Raw genomic sequence first — 16,169 nt, forward strand, 5'->3', positions numbered from 1 at the left:
CACTTGCTGGGACCTTAAGGGGCTAAATAAAGATCGATGGAGTTAGTAGATTGATTCATAGATAGGATTTTATTTATGAACTCCATTGAATTCATTGAACTTCAAGATTCTTTTTTTTTTGGAGAGCGCACGTGCACTTCATGAGCAGTGGAGGGGCAGAAGGAGAGAGTGGGAATCTTTTTTCTTTTTTAATGTTTTATTTTTATTTTTGAGAGAGAGAGAGCATGTGTGCACAAGCTGGGGAGAGGCAGAGAGTGAGAGAGAGAGAGAGAGAGACAGAGGATCTGAAGCAGGCTCTATGCTGTCAGCGCAGAGGTCAATGTAGGGCTTGAACCCACGAGCTGTGAGATCATGACCTGAGCTGAAGTCAGATGCTTAATTGGCTGAACCACCCAGGTGCTCTGAGAGAGAATCCTAAACATATTCCAGCGGGGCTTGATCCCATGGCCATGAGATCATGACCTGAGCCAAAAGCAAGAGTTGGATGCACAACCGATTGAACCCCGTATGCATCCCTCAAGATTCTTTCTTGAAGTAGAATTTGTACTAAGATACACTATCAGAATCTACAAGAGCCAGACACTTAGCTCCTAAGAATTTAGTTTAGATGGAAATCACTTAGTATAGGAAAAGAGATTGTATTAAATACACTTAAACAAAAAAATGTTTATTTTGAGAGAGAGAGAGAGAGCACGCGAACAGTGGAACGGCAGAGAGAGAGAGAGAATCCCCAGTGTAGAGCCTGATGTGGGGCTTGAACCCACGAAACTGTGAGATCATGACCTGAGCTGAGATCAGGAGTTGGATGCTTAACCAGCTGAGCCACCCAGGAACCCCTAAATACACTTTGATTTCCCAATTTATCCTCTTCCATGCTCATCTCTTTAAATTTTATTTTATTTTTATTTTTTTTAGAGAGAGTAAGCAGGGCAGAAGGGGCAGAGGGAGAGAGAATCTTAAGCATGCTCCACACTCAGCATGGAGTCTAATGTGGAGGTCGTGACCTGAGCTGAAATCAAGAACTGGATGCTCAACCAGCTGAGCCACCAGGGCTCCCCAAGCTCATCTTTGATACTTAATTTTTTTTTTTTTAATGTTTATTTTTGAGAGAGAGAGACAGACAGAGCATGAGCAGGGGAGAAGCAGAGAGAGAGAGGGAGACACAGAATCTGAAGCAGGCTCCAGGCTCTGAGCTGTCAGCACAGAGCCCGATGCAGGGCTCGAACTCATGAACCCCGAGTTCATGACCTGAGCCGAGGTCAGATGCTTAACTGATTGAGCCACCCAGGTGCTCCTTTAATTTTTTTAAAAACTGTTATATTTATTTTAGAGAGAGAGTGTGAGTCGGGAAGGGGCAGAGAGAGAGGGAGACACAGAATCTGAAAGAGTTTCTAGGCTCTGAGCTGTCAACACAGAGCCCCATGTGGGGCTTGAACCATGAACTGTGAGATTGTGACCTGACTTGAAGTTGGTCATTTGACTGAGCCACCCAGGTGCCCTTTGGGATACTTAATTGTAATAGAAGGTTTGGGATATTGAAGGGAAGTGTAAGGGGAGGCTTTTGGTGGTGAGGGATAAATGCTTAATAGTATATGAATGATTATTACTGCCTGATAGCAGAACAGAAGAAAGGTGAAGAGTTGAGTCATTTGTAAATAAGCTTATTGCTTAGAATTCTTTACTGTAAAGGTGTTTTGAAATAAAATGTTTCATTAGTAATGTGTAATGTAGGTGGACTGTACTTGAAGAAAATAATACCCCCTGTTTTTTACGATTTTATTTTATTTTTCTAAGTAATATCCACACCCCACATGGGTCTTGAACTCACAACCCTGAGAGCAAGAGCTGCACACTCCACAGACTGAGCCAGCCAGTCACCCCTAATAATACCCTTTTTTTACGTGAAGTTCAGCTGTTGTTTGTAGTGGCATCTTAGGTCAGTATCAAAGTAGTTAATTGGAAATTCATATGTGGATATGAACAATACAACTATTCCATTAAAAAGCATGGAAAGAATGTAGTTTTTAGCGTAAGTTATTAGCCCCTTCACATGTGGTTGTCACCCACAGGTACCAAAATATAAGTAATGTTCTCCATAAATCTCATGGTTGTTTTTGATCAGAGTGAGCTGATGGAGGCCTCACTATACTTAAACCCAGAATCCACTGATTGGTGATACCTTCACTGTAATTGTGGACACTACCTTTCTTTGCAGTGGTTTCTGGAAGGGAGGGTTCCATGATATTTCTAGTGTTGTGATGCACTTTTAGACCTAGACCTTTAACCTCTTCAGTTTCTCCTTTATTGCATTTCAGAGATGGGGCAGTACGATTTTGCCTGAATGCCAACTAAATATCTTTAGTCTTAGAAACCGAATTCTAATTTCCTTTCTCTTTTTATAATTTCTGTTTGTTATTTCTTTAATTGTAGATATATCATAACAACAAAATAAAAATGAGAAATAATTAGCTGAAATTTCTTTTTTAAAAAAATGTTTATTTTTGAGAGAGAGAGAGAGTGAGTGAGGGAGGGGCAGAGAGAGGGAGACAGAGGATCAGAAGCAGGCTCTGTGCTGACAGCAGCGAGCCCAGTGCTGGGCTCTAACTCAAGAACTGCACGATCATGACCTGAGCTGAAATTGGATGCTTACCCGAGTCACCCAGGCGCTCCAATTAGCTAAAATTTCTAACAAATTACTTGTCAGACTTTCTTCCCAGGTTGTTTTTTGAGGTTTATTTACAAACATACATAAATTTAATTCTAATCAAAATTTTCTAAACACTAATATAAGTATAGTTTTTTAGTATATGTATATATGTTTTCTTTATATTACCATTTTTCACTTATAAACGCTTTGTAACATTTCATTTATTTTTAAAAATTTTTTTAATGTTTATTTTTGAAAGAGACAGTGCGAGCAGGGGAAGGGCAGAGAGAGAGAGAGAGAGAGAGAGAGAGAGAGAATCTGAAGCAGGCTCCAGGCTCTGGGCTATCAGCACAGAGCCTGATGCAGGGCTCGAACTCATGGACTGTGAGATCATGACCTGAGCTGAAGTTGGACGCTTAACTGACTGAGCCACCCAGGCATCCCTCATTTATTTTTAGACTTTCAGATTTTCCTTAAATTTTTTTTTACTGTAAAAAGCATGTTGTTTCTTATTTTCTTTTGGAAGTACTCTTTCCTTAGGATAGAATCCCGCAGTGGGATCAACACCATCTCTCTTTATCTATTACAGTCCTAGGATTTTATGGGCCTCAGTTTTGGCATGGCAGGTAGATAGAAAGTAAGGATTGAGCCAGGGCTGCTTTCAGGTTGGCTTGGATTGAGATGTTAGTAGGGCTGATTGCATGTTGCTAATTCAGAAATGAGAGAGAAGCTAGAGAATAGGTGTCCCATTTTGTTTTTTAATGAGGCTCTGTAAGAATGATCCAAATAAAATTTGGTGGCATAAATCTATAGAGCCTCTTGCTCAGGTGACATTTATTCATTGATTCAGTCAATCCATCAATTAGTTACAAACATGTATTGTACTGCCAAGTACCAGTTTGTGGGAATAACCTTTGGAAAGACATAGTCTTTGTCCTCCAGGAGCTCACAATCTCGTGGTGGTGTCTTAGTGGCATCTTAGATCGCTGGTCCTGCCTCAGAGGGCTTTTTGATCATTTTAATGTTAAAGTTTTAGGAAAATTTAGATAAAATCATCGTAGATGATTAGTTTTTCCTTTGACATCTAGATTATATCCTGTTGAGGCAAAATTGAGCCTTAAACAGTTCCAGTGATCTTGAATTATGTTTGGAAGGTAGATAACAATTCTAAGAAGCACGTAGTTGAAAAAGTTTGAAAAAGCGTATTTGCTGTTACATAAAATGTTTTAAAGCTGTTAATTTTGTACTAGCCATGAACAGAAAGCAAAGCACCGACATGCTTGAGGTTGAAAGTGGCCTCTCAGGTCATCTTGCCTTTTGTATTAGAGTAGAAAAGCTTTGACCAGTGAGCATACCCATGATTGACTTTGAAAGTTCTTTCAAGATCAAGTTATAATTGCTTTGAAGGCTTTAAAAACTTAATAACTTGTTTCGTAATTGATGTGTAAGGTTTTATTTTGTCCAAAGGGGCAAGAGAATCTAAGATAGTAAGGAATGCTATATGTAGAATCCAGCAAACAAACTGATTAACCTTATGACTTTACTATAACTAACATACATGCTATAGAGCAAGAGTCAGCATAAGAGGAATTGATTTTGGACACAAAGTATCAAAATCACAAAGTCTCTGGTACAATGAAATTCTGTGATCTGAAGCCTGAAGGTAATGTAATAATGCGGTTCTAGTTAGTTGAATTTGTTTATACCGTGTTCTCAAGTTTTTGAGTGTTCATCAAGTCATTCAACCTTGTAAAAAATGTTGATTTAAAATACGTAGTGGTTAAGGAAGATGTTCACCGTTTGGGAGGCTGATACACAAATGGGGCTGAAGTACTGCTCTGATTGTCACTGTACCTCCCTAGAATAAACTGCCTTTTGATGACCGGGACGAATTGAGGGAAATCGTAACGGACAGATACGGGGCAGACAATTTCTGTAGATTATTCAGATATAGCTAGTGAATGGAATTCTTTCCTGTGTATAACTTGGATTTGATATCCTTTTTTCCTTTAGACCTGCTTCTTTCCTGTTGCAGCCAGTTTCATCATCGGGTAGAAACAGTGTTAGACTGCTTGAAAAGGTATATTTTAAAACAATTTTTAAGTAATTTTGGCTGTACTAACTTATGATAAAATATTTTTGTTGATATCCCAATTTGTATTTACGCATTTCCTATTGCTTCTAAGTGGGAATATTGAAATTTTTTAATTGTGCCACTGACCATGATAACTCAAGAACCTCTAATGAAGATCAGCCATAATTATTATTATTCCATGTCTGTTTTCTTCAGGACATGAAGATAAGAACTCCTAGAGAAGGAAATGAAACACCTCCTAAGGAAACACCAAAATTTGAAATGGAAGGCTCTTCATCATCAAATACTGCAAGAAATACAGAGAATACTGCATTTGCAGAGAATTATGATCCATTCCAAAAAGAGCAGGATCATATGGTAGAAGAGGTTAGAAAAAGATTGTAATGAGTGTACTGAAATATCTATTATTTTCTCATTGGCGTTGAGATTGTAAAAGAAGTTATAATTATTGATTAACTGGGGTTAATTTGGGAAAGGAGGGCACAGATAATGAAAATCATGTTTAAAGCAAACTGGTCCTCCCAAAAAGTAGATGTAGATATAAACTTAGTAGGATTATATCCGTGGTTGAGAACCCATGTCCCAGTCTATAAATATCTCTAAAAGTAGAAAAATAATACATTTGTGATGTTTTTGGAATCAATCATTACGTAAATTGTTAGATAAATACACCCAATGATTATATTCTATTAAGGTAATCTAAATGTCTGTTGCTTAGCCAAGCTTCCTCTTTTTTTAAATATAGAACAAAGACTATGCAGTATCATTATTATCTCTAAGCATAGTTTTTATCTTTCTACTTTCTAGATATTTAAAAAGTAATTAAATGCATCAAGATTGAGATAAAGGACGGAACTCCAATACCTGAATCAATATGCACCAAACCAAATTTTTCTCACAGTCTCCAGAAATATAAAGTAGCTGATTATTTTCTGGCTGCTTAATCAAATTCAAACAGTGCTAAGGGATGTTGTGGGAAACGTAATAAAGATAACATTAGAGAATGACTTGAGCATTTGCATAAACTTTCTGCAGTAAATAGTACAGTATTACTGCTGAGCAATAGTAGCATTTCACTTGCCAGTGAAAAGTCTCTTGTCAGGAAAAACCGACATCGTGAGCAATGATGCATTTGATCACTTTTGAAATATATACAAAGTAGAAGGACGAAAACTATGCTTAGTAGTAAATCCCCTAGAGTTCTGTTTTCATACTGTATACTTTCTTTTCTCTATTTCAGAATGTATTTCTATGCCTTGTTTACTAGTTTATGTCTGGTAATGAGGTTTCTGGCAAAGAAGTATATTGTCCGGGAGTATTTTATTTGTTAGTAGAAGTGTTATTGGGCAAATGGATTATAAATAAGAAAAATCTGCTTGCTTTAAACCTAGTCATTTTGGCAAATACAGAATTGTCAAGTTCAAAGATGTGGCAGATAGTAGCTTAGGTCACTGTGTAGTTAGAATTACCTCTAAGTCTTCTCAGGTATAAAGATTTTTACTTTTTCTTTCCTTTATATGGGATATCCAGTTAAGGAGGGAGGAAACAGTTTTGTATTTGGTTTCACCTTATAGGGTCGTGCCTAGCAGACTATATAGAGGATTTGGGAGCTACGTTTTTGAGTGGCTTTTCATGCCAACTGCTCTTGGAGGGGTTGCTAACCATCAGGTGCTGATTTGTTCTCATCAGGGCTTTTGTTGCATTCTACCAGTGACTGTGGTAATTTTTGCTTTACCTTTTCTGTTTTAGGTTGCAAGGGCAGTTTTATCTGACTCACCACAGCCCTCTAAAGGAAAAGAACTAAAATTACAGGAACTAATTGATACTCTAGTTTCTAACCCATTCTTAACAAGGAACCAAATTCCCCGAACGCCAGAAAATTTGAGTAAGTTATAATGATTTCTGTCACTTATTTTCTTTCTCAGACATTACTGTTAGAACCAGGTCTAACATATAATCTAGAAACTCACTTTAACTTTCTTTTCTAGGGGGTAGGGAGAAACAAATAAAATTTTTCTGTATCTTTCAGTTTAGTGGCAATGGCTCTTAATTTGTTTTGATGTAAGGGACTTTTATTGAAGTATTAAGTGTGGGTGTTCTCACTGATACGGCAATTTGTAAGCAGTATTATGATGCCCTGATACTCTACAGTTTTGCTTTTGTTGTTTTACTTAGCTCTTTCCTGGAAAATACTTAAGTTGAGCATTTTTAAAATACCCTCTCCCTCCATATCTGACCTGCGATCAACATTTATAGAGTATATAGGCTAAGTCCTTCCAGTCAGCAGCATCAGCCAAAAATAGTGTGTATAGAAATCTTTTCTACCCCTTCCAAGCTAGCTAGACTGCCCAGTACTTTTTTCTTATAACCTATAATCTGTGTTGGCAAAATTCTGATATTGTTGTCCATATGAAGGCACATCATCCTAGTTGAATTAAATAAAATTTCCATTTTGCTGCTAGAAATGACATATTCAAAGTTAACTTGATTCAGTTCAGGTTGAACCTAGCCACAGCCTAGATCAGTGGTCAGCAAACTACAGCCTGTGAACCAAATCTAGCTTGCCCTGTGTGTTTTTGTAAATAAAGTTACATTGAACACAGCCTTGCGGATTTGTCACCATATTGTTTATGGTTACTTTCATGTTATAGTGGCAGAGTTGAGTAGTTGCCACAGACCGATGGCCTGCAAAGGCTAAAATATTACTATCTGCCCTTTTCATTTTTTTTTCTCTATCTGCCCTTTTCAGAAAAAATTTGCTGAGCCCTGGCTTAGATGGACAAGAAAATATCTTTTTATTTTTATTTATTTAAAGTTTATTTATTTTGAGAGAGAGCGTGCACATGTGTGAGAGGGAGAGGGGCAGAGAGAAAGAGGGAGAGAGAATCCCAAGCAGGCTCCCCTCTGTCAGTGCAGAGCCCGACCTCCCGAGCTGTGAGATCATGACCTGGGCCGAAATGAGGAGTTGGACACTTAACTGATTGAGCCACCCAGGCATCCCAGAAAATCTTTTTAATGTATATAATTTCTATGTGCTGTGTGCAAATATATGCACATTTCAGGGAGAGTTTTTGTTATTTATGTGTGATCAGTTGGAGAAGGAATTCTTTGATGTTGTTGTTCTTTGGTTTGTTGTGGAGTCTTGTCATCCAGTGGGCATATCTGTGGAACATATAGTGTAGTCAGTAGGTTTATACTGACCACTAGAAATGAAATTTTTAATTGCATGCTCTGTTTGGGAATATTAGTAAATTGTGTTCTTTCCCCTTTCATTTAATTAGTAAGCGAAATTAGGAGCTCATGGAGAAAAGCTGTGGAAATGGAAGGTAACAGAAGTACAGAACTAATACAGATGGATACCAAAGATAGAGAAATATCACCAGAATCCTTACCTGTGTTGCATAATCAAAGAGAATTTAGCAGGACCAGTTTTCTCTCAGCAACCTCTGTATCCGATTCTAGCCATTTCCATTTGCCTGAAGAGAAAGTTGTTTCCGATTGCCTCAAGTGTGTGCCTCAGAAACATGCGGGGACCAGTCACATTGGTGGACTGTCAACACAACATCAGTCAGATGTGTTAAACAAGAAAATAATGGACAAGCAAGGTTTGGAGTGTGCAGCGTTACAGAACAGGCTTTTAGAAACTAGCCAAACAGAGACATTCTCCCCTGCTGTAGGTAATAGGAGAGTTGTGATGGGCAGCAGTGAAGAGGAACATGTTAAAATAGCAGACCACTCAAAAGCTTCTTACAAAGAACCTTTCGTGCATAAAAGTATGTTATGGGACTCTTTTCAAGTATCAAGTGGAATTAGTTCCACAAGTTTAAAGGATATTGATTTTGGCATATTACATGAAACTCTTCCAGAAGAAGTTGGTCACTTAAGTCTTAATAGCTCCAGTAGTACAGAGGCCAATTTTAAACTGGAACCAGATAGTCCTGTGCACAGTGGCATTTTTCCCGAGGATGTTGTGGGAGAAAGACCGACTACTCCAGAATCAGACTTTAATTTACAGGCTATTTGCCGTAGATATGAAGCTCTGAAAAAATCTCTGTCCAAGAAAAGAGAAGAAACTGACTTTTCCAATCCTGAAACACTTGAAAGACACAAACCAGAATTGAGCCCTACTCCCAGAAACATGCAAACAGATGATATGCTTGACTTTTTGAACAGTCATGATTTGCACACTGACTATACAAAACCGTCTTTACGCATGTCCCTTGGTGAAAGGAAACAGTCTCTTTCACCACTAATTAAGTTTTCTCCAGTGGAACAAAGATTGAGAACCACAGTACCATGTAGTTTTGGAGAACTTCTACCTAACTTAAAAGGTAAGATTTAACTAGACAAGTGCATATTGACTTATTGACGTTTTCTTTCAACTTCTAACAGTAGTATGCAGTGAATGCTACAGGACCTTTATTGTGAATGTGACAGAATATGCTCTCTGTTCCTTCGACTTGGATGAGAAGAGGGAACGTATCACTTCTGTTCTTTCTTTCTCAATCTCAAGTGATGTGTATATAGTTTACAGTAAGTGTGGGACAGGGGTAGAAAATGAAACCAAACCAGTTGCTTTTATAATACAAAGAAATTTTGTCAAAATCTTGGCTGGTGGAGGATGGTTCTAAAAATGTTGAGTAATGGGGGCACCTGGCTGGCTCAGCTGGAAGAGCATGTGATTCTTGATCTTGGGGTTGTGAGTTCAAGCCCCATGTTGGATGTAGAGATTACTTAAATAAATAAAAAAAAAATTAAAAATGTTGAGTAACACTGTTAAATATCATTCTTGTAATAATAAGATATCAGTGATTGCTTTGAAATAAATTTGAGGGGGATGGGTGACAAAATAGGATAGGTTAGTGTATTAGTTTCCTGGGGCTGCCATACAAAGTACCACAAACTAGGTAGCTTCAAACAACAGAAATTTATTATCTCTGGAGACAGTAAGTTCTGGAAGCTAGAATCCAGAATCAAGGGGTTGGCAGGGCCACAGTCCCTCTACAGCCATTAGAGGAAGATCCTTCTTGCCTCTCCCAGCTTTTGGTAGCCCCAAGGGTCCCTTGGCTTATGGTAGCACAGCTCTAATCTCTGTCTCCATCTTCACATGGCTTTCTCCTCTTGTGTGTCTCTTTGCCTTCTTCATAAGGACACAAGTCATATAGATTAATGGCCCACCCTACTCCAGAATGACCTCTTCCTAACTGATTATATCTTTATTGACCCTCTTCCCAAATAAGACCATGTTCTGAGGTATTGGGGTTAGAACTTCATATTTTGGGGGGGACACAGTTCAACCCATAACAGCACTAATAATAATTGAAGGTGGACTAATCATAATACTCTTGACTTTTGTATATTCGAAAATTGTCATCATTGGGGCGCCTGGGTGGCTTAGTCGGTTAAATGTCTGACTCTTGATCTCAGCTCAGGTCATGACCTCATGCTTTTTTGTTTGAGCCTTGCGCAAGGCTCTGTGCTGACAGTGCAGAGCCTGCTTGGATATTCTCTCTCTCCCTGTCTCTCTGCCCCTCTCCTTCCTGAGTGCTCTCTTGCTCTCTCTTTCTCAAAATAAATAAACTTAAAAAAAAAAATTGTCATCATAAAGATTTAAAAAGAAAAACAACCCTAATCTTTTTTTTTTTTTTTAATTTTTTTTTTTCAACATTTATTTATTTTTGGGACAGAGAGAGACAGAGCATGAACGGGGGAGGGGCAGAGAGAGAGGGAGACTCAGAATCGGAAGCAGGCTCCAGGCTCTGAGCCATCAGCCCAGAGCCTGACGCGGGGCTCGAACTCACGGACCGCGAGATCGTGACCTGGCTGAAGTCGGACGCTTAACCGACTGCGCCACCCAGGCGCCCCAAAACAATCCTAATCTTAAAGCATGTTAGAGCAAATGTAGATCCGGTGATATAGAGTCATTATACATCACTGTGTTTGCCAATGATAATTAAACACTCGTATATTGAAAAGTATTCTTAGAGGGATATATTGATACTCTGAGGAAAGGTATCGCAGTGAGAATGTTAATTTTCATCATAGGTATTGCATGTGAACTTTTTATTTAAGAAGACTGAAATTTGCCATTACTTAGAATCTGTCCTATTTAATTTTTTCTTTGTAATGAATGTTTACTTACCATTTTCTGTTTTTAAAATCAATTTTGCAGAAGAAGAAGTCTTGAATAAGAGCCTTGATGAAACAAATCTCCATCAGACTTGAAAAGATGAAAGCAGAAGCCCAGTTAATTCAACTATGACGTACTTACATTTCAAGCAGTGTCACAGGATCAAAACTGGTTTATAATTTAAATACACGTTGGAAGTGTAACTCTTCTTTCAAGGCCTGAAAATCCTAAATAATGCCTTTTAGCAAACATTAGTTTTTAGGTAAAGAGATCTTTGGATTTTCTCTTTGTATGGATATGGGGTTTAAATGTGAAGTATTTGTGAAGGGAAGCAGACCTCAAGTTATATGAAACCATTTTGATTCCTTGAATAATTTGTAAGCGTTAAGTAAATAGCAAATAGTAGTTTAATTTATTATGTTATAATTTCAGTTGATTAACATAAACATGAGTGGTTTTTGATATACTTGTATTAAGTGGTTAACATAATAGCCATTGAATATACTGACCTTTCATTTTAGGGAAATAGAGAGCTTTTATTGTTTCTTTATGGAACATTATAGTACTAACCAAAAAAGTGAGAAAAGTAGTGCCTTGGGATGTGTAGTCAAGGTGAGGAAAATTTAAGTTTGGGAAAGCTGTAAGCAGGCTTAGTGGTTATTTAAGTAGGTTTGTCCTGGAAAATGTTTGATGGAATAAAATGTATGTGATGATAAGTGAAGACTGGGGCAGAATGAATTTAGATAAATGGAAAATGATGGAAGATGACTAGACACTTTTAAGGAACACTGTCACACTATAAATCCATTCAATGGGTTTGCAGCAGATTTATATTTAGTCTAATTTAGACTTTGAGAATTTAACCCCTAGTTTTATATTTTAACAAAAGATGTAAATTAAAAAATGTATTAGTCTCTGTTTATTGTTGGTTTATTTGTGGGGGGCATGGTTTTTAGGGAAAGGAGCTAATTTTGATTGTGTTACTTCTCAAAAACCATCAGTTTCCCACTGCCTATGAATAACCTCAAAATAACTTGAGAAAACTGAATTTGGGGTACTTGCTTAGTTACACAGGTAAGTTGGTGGTGAAGCTAGGATTTGACCCTATTTTCTTTCCTTAATATACTACAAGACCTTCTGGAAATAACTAAAAGGCCAGGATAAACAATATGGCAACAGGGGTTGGCCTGTTGATCTTCTGGACTGAGTGGGGAATCAGATGTGTGGCCACTGGTTCAGTAACCTCCCTCGACTCTGTCATGCCCTCCGGCTGGGAAAATGGCTTATCTCTACCATCCAAGTGTATGTATGCCATTGACCTCTGTGAACCAGGAAGAATGAGCACGCACTGGAAAGGTGATAGCACTTACGGTACCCTGTCTAGCCCCAACTCTTAAGCATTAAAACCTTGTTCATTTGTCAAGAAACTGTAGAGGAGAAGAGATTAAGTTGAAGGGGGGAGTTCTGGAAGTAGATGGGCTTAATTGTTCATCTTTCTTCACTCTGGCCTTTTCTGAGTTGTTTGACCCCAGTTTGAAGGCCAGTCTTTTTGTGAGAAAAGACAGAAGAAAATCATATATAACTGCCTTATTTGCTGTGGAAAAGAAAGAGGAAGGACAGCTAGCTTCTAAGGTGCTATATTCTTTTATTAATACAACAATCAGTGACTGTAGGTCTACTGGGAAACTCTTCTATAGTGTGCCCTAAGAAAATGCACTAACCTGTAAATCCAAAATTAACATGGTAGGTTGGAGGTAGGCCTATCATATTAGCATCTACAAAGTGCCAGGGCCATTCCTAGACATAATACATATTGTTTCATTTAATTGTCGTAACTCTTAACTGTAAGATAGAGATTATTATACCTATTTTACAAAGATACTGAAGGTAGGGAGCTTAAATGACTTGCCTAAGATGGACTCAAGGAATCATCTGAGAACCTAAAAACTGGAGGGTCTGTAGGTCTTAAATGGGGATTAAGAATCTACATTTTGAATATGCTTCCCTGGTAATTCTTAGGCTCAGTAAAAAGATTGAGAACTGCTAGGGGGTAGAGTCACATTTAGCCTTGGGGTACTTTAAAAAAGCAGGTATGTTATTACATATGTACTGCTTTAGAGGTTAACTAATAAGGAAACTCAAGTTCACCATTAAGGGTCAGAGGTCCTTAATTACTGAGAATCAAAAGAACAAAGTATCTCTGGAACAGTATGGGTTTACAAAAACCACATTATTAAGTCAGACCTGTGATAAGTTGGGAGTTTTGGCATTCTTTTCTGTCCTTTCTTTATATGCCAGTAGTATAAAAAATATCTCAGATCTATCTTTTCTGCTAAACCATTGTGGTTATGACTTCAGCTTCTTTATCCAGTATTGCCTGCATAGCTACCTTTTGACCTTAAGGGACTGTTTTGATCACTTAATTTAAAATTTCATTCATGGTTTATTGGCAATTCCAGGATAGAGTTCAATTTTACAGGCATATAAGGTTCTCTAGATTCCTCTACTCCCCCTTCCACTGTCGTTTCCTATTTTTTTACTTCTGAAGAGTTGGTGAGCATGGGCCTTTAGAAATCTTAATCCACAATTACAGCTGTCTTTTAGGGCTCAGAACAAATCTTACTTTCACCTTTAAGTCTTAATCTATTCCTTCCATATTCATGGGCTTACCCCTTCTCTGCAATCTATGGTTTATCTTTTATTTATTTAGTATTTTTCACAATGCTTTTATCATATTTTATGGTTGTATGTGATCTTCTCAGTCATAACAGATTATATACATATAGACATATATACCTATGTAGATGTAGGAGTTGTGTGTCCACACATACATATCCTCAGGGGCCATGGATCATCTTTCGCAAATACTGAAGTATTGGAATTGTTTTCTTTGCCTATGTAAATTAAATTAAAATGGTAAAGACTTTATTGCGGTAAATGTACCTTTTCTCGTTACCTTCATAGGTTATACAGAACGTACCTTGTTTTATTCGCTATTAATTTGTAAGATAAAGGTGTGTAAATTGACTTCTATGTCAACTTGAAACTTTAGTAATGAATGACAAAACGTCTTAATATTTTGTCCTAGTTGTTTTAAATGTTTAAAGAGGACAAGCATGTAATGTTTAACATGAAAAATGTTATCAGTCAAATGGAATAAGTATTTGAGACTAAAAAAGACATTTTGGGGGAATTTAATGAAAAAAAATACAAGTATTTTGAAATGATCCCTTACCATCATCTATTAAGTCAGTTTTATCTAAAGGAAAAAAAAAACACAGGAATTCTTGAGACTTTTATAAAGGAAACTTTTTTTTTTTTTTCCTACTCTTAGTATACTAAACTAAATAAATATTTAAGGACATTTTCTTTAATGTAAAAGTACTTGCAAAGGTAAAATTCTCTTTCACATTATGTTGCAGATAAATAGTTCCTCTTTCTCCTTATGCACCGTGAAAGTCAAGTCCACATGCTAAATTTAAAATATTTGTGAGTCCTCTATGGGACTATTTGTAACTATGTTCTACTTACTAGTCTTGAATAAACACTCAATATTATACCACCTGGCTCTGGAATTTCCTATATAATATCAAAGAACCATGCCCCGCAAATCCTAAGATGATCACATATAAAGATATATCAGAAGGGTGCCTGGGTGGCTCAGTTGGTTAAGGGTCTGACTTCGGCTCAGGTCATGATCTTATGGTTCTGGAGTTTGAGCCCGCTTTGGGCTGTGCTGACAGCTCAGAGCCTGGATCCTCTTTCAGATTGTGTCTCTCTCTCTGCACCTCCCCCCTCTTGCATTGTGTGTGTCTCTCAAAAATAAACTAACAATTTTTTTTTTTTTTCAACGTTTATTTATTTTTGGGACAGAGAGACAGAGCATGAACGGGGGAGGGGCAGCGAGAGAGGGAGACACAGATTCAGAAACAGGCTCCAGGCTCTGAGCCATCAGCCCAGAGCCCGACGCGGGGCTCGAACCCACGGACCGTGAGATCGTGACCTGGCTGAAGTCGGACGCTTAACCGACTGCGCCACCCAGGCGCCCCAATAAACTAAAAATTTTTAAATAAAGGTGTATCAGTAACTTGATCAACAAAAGAAACGAGATCAGTGATTCAGGTAAAAGTATTTTTTTTTGCTGCCATTTTAATTAGATTTACTAAGTGTATTTTAAAATGATTTTAAAAAGGAAATCTATCCTTAAGAGTTTTTAAAATCTGGAGTCTTTATACTAACTTACTGCCAAAGGCCCCAATTAGAAGAGTTTAAGAACTTTGAACAGTTTCTTACTCTTCATGGGTAGGGACTTTGTCATCCACAGCTGCTGCTATAAAGGGTTAAAATAAGTTTATAAAGCCTTGGAAATCCTAAAGCTCTATTACTTACATTTAATGTCTGTATACAAAGGTAATGCTTCATTTCTAAAATGAGAGGTGAGAGGAGTTGATCGGAGGTGTCTTGGCTCTAAAACACTCAGATTTCATTAAAAGGCAGCTGGAATAGGATGTTTTAAGTGTTTTCTGATTTCACTATGCTGCATTGCCAGTCCAAATTAGGAACCTTGGAATCCTTTCCTAAAAACTGGTAATCTAAGAATCTGATTCAATATTACCCAATTTCCACATAAAGATGGGGAAGTGATTTTGCCTGTAGTGAATGAAACACTATTGAGAAGTCCCTTAACTCACTGGGCTGCGGCGTACTTCATCTGTAAAATTGGGATTATATGGAGGATACAATTGTACAATTGAAAATCTAGGATTTTTATGATTAACTTTTCTGTTAATGGACGAAGTAGTGGGGAGTAATGGTTAGGACAGGGATAGGTCTGCAATACCGCTTGGGTTCAGCTGTATGACCTTAATAAGGTCATATCCATTTTCTTGCCTATTAAGAGATTAAAAGTAATTTGCCCCAGGTTGTGTGGATTAAAGAAGAAAATACGCATCAAATATTTTAAGAATATCTGGCATTTAGTAAGGGCTCAGATATTTAGCTAGGCTTCAGTCTAGTAATTTGGGAGTAGGTAATCGGGGGGGCCGGTTAGAGAGAGAATGGCTCAGGTGGTGGTATTCACAGCTGACACAACATAGTGTCAGGCACCATTCTAAAAGCTTTCCAGGTTAAGTTTCTTTTTTTTTTTTTTTTAAACAATGCTATAAATAGTGCTAGCCTTACCCACATTTTACAAATGAGACAATAAACTCAACTTAGGTGGTGTAGCCTCAGAGCCCCTACTCTAATTGCTGTGCTTACAGCTGGTGTGAAATATCGCTAAGGTGACAGGAGCTCAA

At 37.7% G+C, this 16,169-nt stretch overlaps 1 protein-coding gene and 1 non-coding gene across 2 annotated transcripts in view; both read left to right on the plus strand.

Moving 5' to 3' along the window:
• Nucleotides 1-14,431, plus strand: part of HAUS6 (HAUS augmin like complex subunit 6) — a 38,808-nt gene extending 24,377 nt beyond the window's left edge. The window contains exons 13-17 of the mRNA XM_047830566.1: nt 4,661-4,727; nt 4,938-5,108; nt 6,492-6,627; nt 8,024-9,073; nt 10,915-14,431. Of these exons, the coding sequence (XP_047686522.1) occupies nt 4,661-4,727; nt 4,938-5,108; nt 6,492-6,627; nt 8,024-9,073; nt 10,915-10,967 (1,477 nt within the window). The 3' untranslated portion in view covers nt 10,968-14,431. The remainder of the gene's footprint in view (nt 1-4,660; nt 4,728-4,937; nt 5,109-6,491; nt 6,628-8,023; nt 9,074-10,914) is intronic.
• On the plus strand, nt 4,449-4,579 carry LOC125151047 (small Cajal body-specific RNA 8). The gene has a single exon (XR_007146606.1). It is a non-coding gene; the product is annotated as a small Cajal body-specific RNA 8 (non-coding RNA).
• Nucleotides 14,432-16,169: the final 1,738 nt, after the last annotated feature.

This window comes from Prionailurus viverrinus, chromosome D4 (genome assembly GCF_022837055.1).
Source record: "Prionailurus viverrinus isolate Anna chromosome D4, UM_Priviv_1.0, whole genome shotgun sequence".
Taxonomy (NCBI): Eukaryota; Metazoa; Chordata; class Mammalia; order Carnivora; family Felidae; genus Prionailurus; species Prionailurus viverrinus.